The sequence below is a fragment of the Diadema antillarum genome, unplaced genomic scaffold, assembly GCF_040938485.1.
Source record: "Diadema antillarum isolate AM-2024a unplaced genomic scaffold, OU_Dant_1.0 scf00000029, whole genome shotgun sequence".
Lineage (NCBI taxonomy): Eukaryota > Metazoa > Echinodermata > Echinoidea > Diadematoida > Diadematidae > Diadema > Diadema antillarum.
This window is the reverse complement of record NW_027270918.1, coordinates 5,144,613-5,157,123: the sequence shown is the minus strand read 5'-3', so window position 1 is coordinate 5,157,123 and position 12,511 is coordinate 5,144,613. Positions and strand designations below refer to the sequence as shown.

Genomic DNA, 12,511 nt, shown 5'->3' with positions numbered 1-12,511 from the left:
AAAACAAGCCAGGCACAAAATTTCAGGCAAAAATGGCCAACTCCTATGTTGCTCTAATCTAATGCACACATAGTGCCTCTTCTCGTACTTCCCAATCAAGACAAGAGTATTGCTGTTGTTGTTGTTTGAACCCTGGCTCAAATTTTACCACTTCGCTTGATAGATCTATGTGTGTAGACCTGGATACAATATTCCATTCAAAAAATTCACACATACACGTACACATACACACACACAAAAAAACAAAAAAAAATGTGTTTTTGTTTGTTCGTGTGGGTTTCTTTGTTTGTTTGTTGTTTATTGTATACACTATATATTTAGCGCGTCTAGATTTTCGGGACTTCTTGACGATTTCGCGAATGGTTAATTCGTGATCGTGGAGTACTGTACTGAACGGAGAATTGTATACATGTGCGTCACATTCACATTGGGATCAGAGTCATTATTTTCACGTGCCTTTAATTTTGCGAATAGCACCTGACTCACGAGATTCACTTACATATAAAAACCTTGCGAAATATTCGGCATATACAGTATATGTGTGTGATATTTCCTCTTCTCCCTCTCTCTCTCTCTCTCTCATTAATATCATCTTAGTACACACAGAGTAAGTAAATTAGGATACCGTATACGAATTGCTCTATGTTGTATTCTTTTGAGTGTCTAGCTTCAGCTTCATGTCTGGAGGCAATATAAGAACCAGCAAATGCTCATGTCCTACATTGGATCATTCAAAATGTACATACCAAATGTGTATTTTCTCAATGCTTACAGATTAGGCAAAATAGAATAAATTAATTGCTTCACACTGAATTCTTTAGAGTCATTAGCTTTGCAGCCATGTCTTGAGGCAGTGTAACAGCAAGCAAATGCTTGTGTCCTATATTTGGCTCAGTCAATACATATGTACATGTGCAAAATTTTCCTCTCTCTCTCTTTCTCTCTCTCTCTCTCTCTTACTAACCTTCACTTACTACTTATAGATGAGTCAAGACAGGATATATCACTGGCATTTTGTTGCATTTTTTAAAGACTGACTAGCTTAAGAGTCATGTCTGGGGAAATTATAGCATCCAGCAAATGCTCGTGTTCTATGCTGGCTCAATCATGGTGAAAATTTTCATCTCTTTCTCTTTCTCCCACCCTCTCTCTCTTCCTCTATCTCTCTTTCTATCTATCTATCTCTCTATCTATCTATCTCTCTCTTACTAATATTATTTCAATATGTACAGATAATATGGCAAATAGGATATAGCAATTGCTTTACATTATGTTCTTTACAGAGACTATATTTCGAGGTATGTCTGGGGGTGGTACAGCTTTTATGAAACAAAAAATGTCATCAATTTGAGAGATGAAATGCAGGATGAATAAAGACTAGTTTAATCATTTTGGAATGTGCACAAAATGTCATCACAACGACGAAATTAAGCTGCCGTTGCTAGGGTTATTTCAATCCATGGGAACCTCATCTGCCAAATCTGTCCTATCTCATAATGCCACAATTGGCATGTGCATTCATGTACACATTATCTGCATCTCATGTACTGTGGTCTCTTTTTCTGTGCATTTCCTCATGAAAGAAAGAATGCCTCATCACAGCCAGTGTTTACTTCAGAACGAGAGTCATTACATGACTTTATTACCTTGTGGAGTTTTTGCTGCTTGACAGGCAATGAACATCATTTTGTGCATTAGTTGCCCCCATCACATTAATCAATGTGTTTAGCAGAGTAGCTGTTAACCTTTGGAATAAGAGGTACTGTACATTTCAAAGGTATCACATTTCTGTATCTCACACTGCTCATTCCTTTTTACAGGGATAAACTGAAATGAAAGCAAATTTCAAGCATAAATTAAGAATGGCTAAACAATACAGGAACATTGCCTTGCATGTTCAATTTTCAACTGATGCATTGGATCAGTGAAGCTGCCCAAAACTTACTAAATCTGATTAGGAAATACTCATCTTGTAGACTGCAAGTTTCCACATACACCACGAAAAGGAAAAAAAAATCTGAGGCCAATACTCAGCTACAAATTACACCAAAGATGATTTAGCATTCTTGAAAACACTACATCAAAATTCCATTGCCTCTGTTTATTGAACACTTTGTCAATATTACTGACAGAATTGGAAAAAAAAATCTATACCCAGATATGAATATCAGTTCTTTCATATCATGATTGCTTGCACATTTTTTTTTTCAATTTCTTCAAGCAGTTAAAGGGCCTTATTGTTTCTAACTTATATGGATAAGCCAATGCTGCACACTGGCACTGCTCCGACGGTCCCTGACCAGTAAAAATCACTGTTGGACCAGTAACTTTTTCAGGAATGGGCCAGCAAAATACTGGGTACCTACTGGTCTGACAGACAGGTCAGACCTGTAGAAAAAAAAACAAGGAAAAGTAGAAATTACGCGGCGCGTAATATATGTCCCCGCCGGAAGTAGCATTTTGTAGCAAAATGTACAATATATGTCAAAAATCACGGTCAAAGGTCAAAGAAGTCAAAGGTCAAAATTCTGTGTAGAAGTTTTGAAGCCCTCACCTAGTGCCATCACATAAAGCAAACGGAATCGAAATCGGGTTAGAAATGGCGAAGGAGTAGCATTTTGTAGCCAATGTACAATATAGGTCAAAAATCAAGGTCAAAGGTCAAAGAAGTCAAAGGTCAAAATTCTGTGTAGAAGTTTTGAAGCCTTCACCTAGTGCCATCACATAAAGCAAACAGAATCAAAATCGGGTTAGAAATGGCGAAGGAGTAGCATTTTGAAGCAAAATGTACAATACAGGTCAAAAATCAAGGTCAAAGGTAAAAAAAGTCAAAGGTCAAAATTCTGTGTACAAGTTTTGAAGCCCTCACCTAGTGCCACCACATAAAGTAAACGAAATCGAAATCGGGTTTAAAAATGGCGAAGGAGTAGCATTTTGTAGCAAAATGTACAATATATGTCAAAAATCAAGGTCAAAGGTCAAAGAAGTCAAAGGTCAAAATTCTGTGTACAAGTTTTGAAGCCCTCACCTAGTGCCATCACATAACGCAAACAGAATCGAAATCGGGTTAGAAATGGCGAAGGAGTAGCATTTTGTAGCAAAATGTACAATATAGGTCAAAGGTCAAGGTCAAAGGTCACAACTGAAATTCTGTGTAGAAGTTTCAAAGCTCGAATGTAGTGCTCTCATATAAAGCAAACAGAATCAAAATTGGCTCTTAAATGACAGAGAAGTAGCAAATTGAACATTTTGATCACACACGGACGCACACATGGACACACGGACACACGGACACACACACGTACAGAGCCCGTTTCATAGTCCCCTGCTCGAACTCGTTCGGCGGGGACAAAAATGGGTAGTGTGCAGCCATGGATAAGCCTATCACTGTCTACATCCTGGGCTCTTCATCTTTCATCAGTATTTGTCATGTCAAGAAATGAATCAGTTTAGGAAAAGACTATCCCTTTCAATGATAGAACAGAGAAAACAAAATTATCTTTGAGTTCATATTTGAAGATACCCTGCAGCAAGTTGAATTTATTATACTAACCAAAGCATGCATTATAAGGCTCCTTTTATATGATCAAGTGACAATGAACACAGAACAGTGTTGAAAGAAATCTGTTGTGCTCCATGAAATACATTTGTGTAATCTTTTGAAGATATTGATTGTCTGTATCACTATCAGTGCAAATAGATACATGTTCTTGCTCATTTAAACTTCAGACCTGTGATACTCCCCCTCTTTGGAAAATCTGCCTTTTTACACTGGAATTAAAAAAACTGAGGGATATACTTGTAGCCTTGACTCAAGACAAAGGTAAATGTTTACTGAATACTAGATCATGCAGGATGGAGGAAGACTGTGGATATAAGGGAAAGGGGTAAAATGGTTCAATTCTTTTTTATTTAGGGGGAGGGGTGGGGGGCAAAAGCTTTTTGGACAGGCTGTGTAGAACAGGGAAGTATCACAGAGTCTGGAAAGAAAGTTGATCTTAGCATTGGCAAGATGGGAGGGGTGGTGGCACATAATCTTAGATATGTATATTAGATATACTTTGATTAGAAGGGTGCATTACAGAGGACTCATGCAAATGCTCGCTGAATACCAGGCCACACAAGAAAGAGACATTAAATATGTAGTTTGAATAGTCTGGATAATGCAACCAATAAGGCTAATCCTAGCCTGGCAAGCTGGAAGGGATGGCAATTCATATCTGGAGCTTACAATATACTATGCTTCTATCATGGTATGTGTGCTGGGTAGACTTAATGAGGTAGGAGTATTTACTACAGACTCCCACATAACTTTTGATACAGGAAAGAATACAGCCAGGAAGAAGTCTATACACATACAGTCTGGACACAAGGCTAACCTCAGCCTCGGTGTTAAGGCAGGAAAAGAGAGATAATGGAGTGTGGTGTGTACTTACGCATTGTACTTCTGCTGCAGCAGCCTGTACTCTTCCCTACACTCATCCAGCTCATTCTCAGTGTACAGCGTGCTCTGCAAGAATTCACTCTCCATCAGGTTTATCCGCTGTTTGCTTTCCTCCACTCTCTGCTTCAGAGCGTAGTACTGCTCCTTACTGCAGCCACACACCTGCCAAACAAGAGAGATAAAAATACAGATATATATCTTCGAAACGCAGATTCAAATTCATTTTTACTATTTTGACCTAAATCTTTATTGATGTAGGGCAATTTGTTAATCAGTTGCAATCAAACAGCTCGACAGAAGAATTTCATGAAATGTGAAAGATTCAAACCTGTTCTAGTGATCATCTGTCTATAACAACCACTTACCCATAGCAACCACATCAAAAATCCCCATCAAGAAAATGAGTATTTGAAAACCTGTGTATAACAACCACCTGTCTAAAACAACTAAAGACTAGAGTTTGGGTTTCTGCTGCACGACCCAAAAGTCTGTGCAACGATCACCCAGCAGTGCGCAGCAGCAGGACAACCAACTTATTTTGTTGATTATTGCATCAAAAGAATGCTGCCGCAAATCAAAATACTACCAAAAACAGAAGGATCATGACGAAAATCACTGCAATCGTAACCATGACATGAAGAGCTGTGCAAAGAATGGGAATTTCAGAGTTTTGGAAGTTGATTTCTACCTCTCTTCAAATATCAATTGAGAAAATGACTCGTCAAGGCCAAGATGGCTTTTGTTCCTTTTATCACACCACTATCGCATCTCTCCGTCTTTGTCTCAATTCTAGAGTTTGAAGTATTTTGTTGTAAATGCACAGCAATCAAGGAAAAATGAAATAAAAACAAAATAAAAATGGGAGAGAAAAAGAAATAGAAAGTGCACTTCCTGTGCCTTGGAGGAAAGTTGACATTGCAGAAAACAAGGTAAAGGTAAAGTACAAAAGCCTTTTGAACAAACTGGAACTTTGCAACAAACACAGGAAAATGAAGGAAAAGCAAGAGGGAGACACTTTTCAAATAGTTGCAGGGAGGAAACACGACAAGGGCAGAAAGAAAACCAGATGAAAAGCAAGGCAGTAGCCATGTTGAGAATTGGAGAAGAAGAAAGCAAGCACTTAAACAGGAGGTAGAATGGACAGAAATACACGCTATGCACAGATGTATGCGTTTCTCTTCAAAACGTCTTGACGAATTCTGCCCGCAACACTCGAAGCACTTCAGGGAAATGTACCCGCCATCTGAAGCAGCCCTGTCTTCATTTTGCTTCTGTCAGCAAGTCACTCTGCGCATCAACTCCAATTATGATCTATACATAGCGCACCGTATTCAAGAACCTGCCTCAATATGCAAGGCTCTGTCCTGTGCACTCTATACACACACACACACAAAAGAATAAGCCTAACACAAACCTGTTTACTTGTATCAAGATGATCTTAGAGTTACTCAAAACCAGTTTCACCTAATGTAACATTGACAAATATCTCTATAGCTGCACATTTTCAGCTCTCTTTAACATACTGAACAAGGCAGCCACGTTTTCAAGCACTGTGACTATTTACATTTAATACAATCCAGTACATATGGTCACACCCTGCTGAACAGGTGTTTATCCATACAGGTAATCAAACTCCCAATAAATGTGAATATTGTTATATTGTTTGTCTGTTTGTTTCATCTGATTTATTTCTACATTCAATCAAATACAGATTGAATACAAATTCTTCAAGACTAAAAGACCAAGAATAACATGTGCAGTGATTTCAAATGATAACATAACATCACACAAAAATAGATAAGAACAAACAATTATACAGTGCAGCACACATATACAAAAGATGTAAATAAGCTACATAGTAAGTATTTTTTCAGTGTAGTTACAGTGCCGATTCTATCATGAGTCCAGTATAAGTGAAAAGGGTTTACCTAACCGAAGTGAGGGTAAAAAAAAGATATGATAAAGAGATAGTGTTACAACCCATAATCTTCTTTTTATTAGTGTGTGTGTGTGTGCATGTGTGTACGTACACACCTGAATGTATGTGCACATGGTCTGTACCTTTTGAGCTATTTTTACCAAAAAGTAAAATTGGCTGCAACCATACATAAAAATTTGGTGAGATGATGACATCATCACTTTACAACTCTTTTACTGGTTTGAAACAAAAATAGAATTTTTAAAAGAAATCATGTTTTTGTGTTTGGTCCATAACTTGGCAATGGCACTCGCTTTCCTCCTAGACATCACTGTTGCCGGGTTCTTATAAGAAAGAATTACTATGATGCAAAGGATACATCTTATTCTTTCTGCTTTCATGACAAAACATAAAATCCAGCAAAGATTTTTGTTTTACAGTTCAATTCGATGACATCATTCCCTCTGTGAAGTTGGACAAGCAGATGTGACTAATATCACTGACTCATGGGAAATAATGGACATTTTTTCAGTTCAACAAGTTTTGAATTTCATCACAGCATGGACTTGTCCAATTATATTCTGTATCACATAAGGACATGGATCCCAGCATTGAAGACAGCATTGCAGTATTTTGAGGTCTGAAAATGCATATATTTGGTGGGGAAACAGTATTCTTACCTTTCCTGCAAATAGACATGTATCGTAATATGATTTGGGAAAAACAGTATTTTCCATGCAACCTGCAGTATTTTTGCCCCTCCCCCCCCCCCCAAAAAAAAAGGTACTTAATACTGCCAAAGAATGACAGTTCGCACCAAAAGAGTAAAAGTTGACAATCTTAAAAAAGCTGACAACAATCTCTACCATCTGTTATGTGCACAACAGGCCATGGAACATGTTGAATGTTGAAAGAGGGATAACAGAATGCTGGACATATTGTACTCATAAGGACAAGTTCACCTAAATATATGTGTGGATTGAGAGAATGCAGCAATAGTTAGTAGAACACATCAATGAAAGTTTGAGAAATATAGGACAATCTGTTCAAAAGTTATGAATTTCAAAGTTTCAATGCTGCCATCACTAGATGAGAAGACTACTACAGTTCGTGACGTCACATGTGTAGAACGATATAAAGAAAATATAAAGAGGATCTGCAAATTTTTTTGAACAATGAAAAGAGCACATTCCCTCGACTTCTTACTGACATATACCAAGGATAATATTATTCCCCCTGCCTTCTGAAAGAGGCAAGTCAAGTGCTCTTTTATTATGTAAGAACAGTAAAAAATTGTTCTTTACACATTCTTTATACAGCGTATGTGACATCACAAACTGCAGTAGTCTTGACATCACAAACTGCAGTAGTCTTCTCATCGAGCAACTGCGGCACTGAAACTTCAAAAATTCATAACTTTTAAATAGATTGTCCAATTTCCCTCAAACTTTCACTGATGTATTCTACTAATTATGCTGTATTCACTCAGTCCACACATATAGTAAAGGTCCTGTTTACCTTTTGGAGCAGTGATTTAAAAATGTTCAAGATATCACTTTTGATGCATAATGTTCTGGTCAGTTGTATCAAAAAACATCCTACCATATAGCATTTTTGCAATAAAGCCTAAAACATAAGGAGATATCACTATTTTTCTTTATAAACCATAAAATTAGATGGTTTAGTCTGTAAACTTTTTTATTATAACTATTGTTCACAATTTGTAAATTTAACAATACTTAACATCAATTATATTGTTTCAATTTTTTACATTGGTTGTTTCTATCCTTAACTCACAATTTAGAATTATTTTGAAGCAATAATACTGCATTTTTGTTTCATCTGCAAATAGTAAATTATGCCTTTAAGGTGAACCTGTCCTCTAAGTGGACCAAACCAGTACAGCAGACAAGCTGAGACAACATGAGACTCAGAGACATGGAAGGACTCACCAATGGAGCTCTAGCACAATGTAGAAGTACTCAATTCTCAACCAACTATACAAATGTAAATGCGAACATGAACTGCCATGCATGGGCCAATGTTCTGCTTTCCATATACCCCTACACTTTTTTTCCATCATTTTTCTTAGGGGGTGGAAGGGGGAAGGGGAGGCCGAACAAAAAAAAACCTGCATTGAGTGAAACTAAACAGAGCTAAAAACAAGAACAAACACAAACTGATGAGGACATCTATGTGGATTATGTCTGCTGGCTGGGATCATTGATCAGCCCCACACCCATCATCGTCGACTTCACATCGCTATGATGTTGATGCACACAGCAATGTGAGTACCTACAGTGGAATATGATTATATCTCATGTAGGCCCCTTCCATGCACATCAGTTTGCACATGCAATGTCTGTGTACACATGCACAGCTCAGCAAAAACTGACAAAAAAGTGAAAAACAATATTAGATTTCACCACAGAGATTATCATGAATTCTAGCCATCGTGCATCAAAAGATATTCCACTAGGAGTCTTGACATTTATTTAGTATCCCTGCTTAAACTTCAAATGAATTTGCTCTTTTGAGCCATCATGACTCAGTCCAGTCCAGTATGATTTGACAATATTTCTCTTTTCATAAAGGCATGAAAAAAGAAATATTTTTGTTGTTGTTATAACAATGCTGTTTGTTTAAATGGGCATTGTCAGTAAATGCAGTATTTCACAAGATACAGTGAGCTTTTTTTCAAAAAAAAACAAACAAACAAACAAACAAAGCTGCATGATGTTCATCCACAGTGCAAGACTAAGCAATTGCCTCACTATACACCACCCATACACCTGGTTAAATATGTCCCAACTTGCTTTATTTTTGATAACTCTCCATGTTGTTCATCTGCAGTACAAGGCCAACTTACACTAACCACACATGGCCAATGCGCCCAGCAGACTAAGTCCTGACATGCGAGAGCGAGTACCTTTTTTAATCTTTTTCTTCAACCTGCATGTTTTTTATTCCGCAGTGCAAGGCCAACCTACAGCTGAATCAATTTCCTCTATGCGGTGTGATCGATGAGAATAAATAAAAAGAATGTCATTCCTCTACTGGTATTTGAACACCACACGTTGCATGATAACATGGCCGGTTTGTATACACCCTGCGTACCCCTCATCCATTCCCACATCAAGGCTAGCACCATGTGTACTCCGGTTCGCAGTGCAATTAAGATTTTCACAATTCATTACATGAATTTTAATATCTGAGAAATGTCATAAGATCTCACATCCAAGCACTCCCATTTTCCCAGCAAAGCAGTGTGTGTGTGTATGTGGTTTTTTGTGGTTTTTTTTTTGTTGTTTTGTTCTATTTTGTTTTTTGGCAAGTATTCAAGTATAAATGTGTGTGTATGTGTGTGTCTCTTGTGAGGAATGTGCTTTAGCTTATGTACATTATGATCATTTTTTAAAGTCACTTATGCACAGTAGTGAAAAAAAAATATGTACTCTGTCTAGTCGAAAGTGCAATAACTCAAACACTATTTGTCTTGTTTGATTTTGTTTTGTGTGCGTGTTTGTATTTGAGTATATATATGTGTGTTTCATGATTGGTGTTTTACCCTTTTGTGCAGTTCAGCAAAATATGTATAAGAATTTAACTACGTTTTTTTTTTTTAATACTTTGATCAGAAATTGACAATGAATCATATAATAAATCTTTTGACACATATGACAGCAGTGCCCCCAACTTGGTTCCGGGTATGCCAGTACATGTAAGAAGCTCACGCACTGTTTAGCCACAAATCAGATGGCACCCCAAGTCAATTATCGTCTTCTTGGCAGAAGGAGGCAGAATTTCCACTCTGCTCATAAACGAGAGATAGATGAGCGGGCAGAAATCAGCGAAAAGCCATAACTCACTCTTAGCGTTCCAATAATCTCACCAAACCGTGCGCGCATAGACAAGATTGCGCCATGTTAACATCAGCAGTAGATACTAAACCCTGGTCAGCCCTGCACACACCTAATAGGAAAGCTATTGGACAACTTTGATGAAAGTGGCTGTCGACATTTCAACACTAATGGACTCAACTTTTAAGATAGCCAATCAGTTTCATTACTGTACATTCTGATCTTAAATGGACTGCAAAACTAGCGGGTGTTAGGTCTTAGATGTCATATCTGAGATTTATCCTTTTTACGTCATGATATCAATTTTTAACTTAGTTAAATTCTCTTTACTGACATTATGACACAAAAGAATACACAAAGGAATAGATTCTAGACTGCTCAGATAAGTCTGACATCAAAAGGAAGTGGGCAGCTTCTAATTTAGAGCAAAGCCTGGTACAAAATAAATAACTGATAAATAAATGATGTGTAGCAGAATTCTGTCAGGACTCAAATGGTCAAAAAGACAGGACGGCACCTTGTTCGTACTACTCCAATGTCAAGACTACAGTTTGTTGAGGTGGAATCGGCAACACTATTTCTATGGTGAATCGGCTCCACATTTTGTGGCATGACTGTTACTTACAGGCACTGTACACCAATCTTTTGTACGCACAGATATTACCAAAAAAAAAAAGAATACATGATCAAACCATCTGATGATAATTTGCACAAGAAAATGACTTGGAATGTATGCATGTATGAGTATGACTGTTTGCCTATAGGTAACCATGTATATCTTCCAAAATCTGAAATTAGTGACAGTTTATGTGGAAAAGGGCAGGAAAGAACATGCGTGAAGTGTCAGAAGCTATTTACTATGTACTTCTGGTTCTGTTGGATGTCTAAAACAAATCAAGGATGAAAATAAGTATGGTCTGAATATATAATCATTACAGGTATTCAGTTGCATGTAGTGTACACTAAACCAAGAGAGAGATAATTATGAAATAATGTTATGATGTGCGTGAAGCGCAGAAACCATGTTCATCTGCTTTCGTGCCTAGAATAATGTTTTCAGAAACACACCTTTCTGGCTCAAAGTGACAATACATTGCTTGAGCTGCAGACAGTGAAAACCATTTACTCATATTCTATACAAACGAGTTTGGAACTTTACCGCAGTCAAGCATGTCAAATGAATCTGTTGTGGGTTGATGGATCGCACAATAATATCAGTCACATTGGTAAAGGCTCCGACAGTGGGAGTGGAATAATGCATTATTTGCTGCCAAATCTGATCACTTTATGCTGGCTTCCGGATTTCCCGTCCTTTTAAGCCGAAAAATCCTGGAGGAATTTTGCAGCAGAAATCATGATTTTGTCACTGTTAAATCGGTACACTTTGAATTTCACTGCACATCTTAAAGCTGAAAGATTAGATGGACCTGGGTCCAGTTAATTTGAATTTCACAAAATAAGAAGTTTAAAAAGTTTGCAAACACAAGAGAGAAAGAGGAACTTGGATCCCCTAAAATGTTTAGCAATTTAAGAATCAGCCATAAATTCAGCAATAAAGAGGCTTTTGAAAATTCTGAATGGAAGCATAACGATTATTGAGTGAACAATGTACAAACAGCTCATATGAAAAAGAATGTTCATTCTTCTTTATGAAACACCAGCAATAAAAAGGATGATTTACATTCAAAAAAGATGATGCAGTGCCAAGCAAACATACATAGTTTCTGTGACTTGATTTGGTTCGTCAGTACTCTTGTAACAGTTTGTCTGACAAAGACAACTTCTACTGTTAAGAAAGATAATCCTATGAGACTTGTAAGCCTAGTTCACATTTGAAAGTTGAGAAATTGCAAAATCGTATGTAATTATACAAATTCCTTTTTAATCAAGAGTTTTAAGTGCATACCAGATTCATCTACAAAATTCAGTGTTTTTTACAAACTAATCATTAAGTATTGATTCATATATATTTCATAATAAAGCAGCAAGTCTCAAGATTTGTGCATGATGATGAACTTTGTGACACTTTGACTTAAAGTGATGTTCTTTCTCTTAGAATACTTGATCATTTGCCATAATGATTTGTCTTGCAAAAATCCAGTAACAGTCCAAAGGGAAATGAAACACTTCTCAAGTCTTCAAATACTTAACATTATGCTACAAGCACTACAAGGTATCTCAACACAATGATCACATTCATTAATCCATACCTATCAAGGAGTCAAAATGCACAAGCCAATTCGCTCTGTCTGTTACAGTACTAGTTGGTGACAGATTTCACAAAAATCA

General features: G+C 37.1%; 1 protein-coding gene across 1 annotated transcript in view; it reads right to left on the bottom strand.

Annotated features, from left to right (window-relative positions):
• The window catches only part of LOC139738465 (uncharacterized), a 122,847-nt gene that overhangs the window by 67,588 nt on the left and 42,748 nt on the right, over window positions 1-12,511 (bottom strand). Inside the window, exon 3 of the mRNA XM_071649093.1 lies at window positions 4,437-4,606. Within this exon, the coding sequence (XP_071505194.1) occupies window positions 4,437-4,606 (170 nt within the window). The remainder of the gene's footprint in view (window positions 1-4,436; window positions 4,607-12,511) is intronic.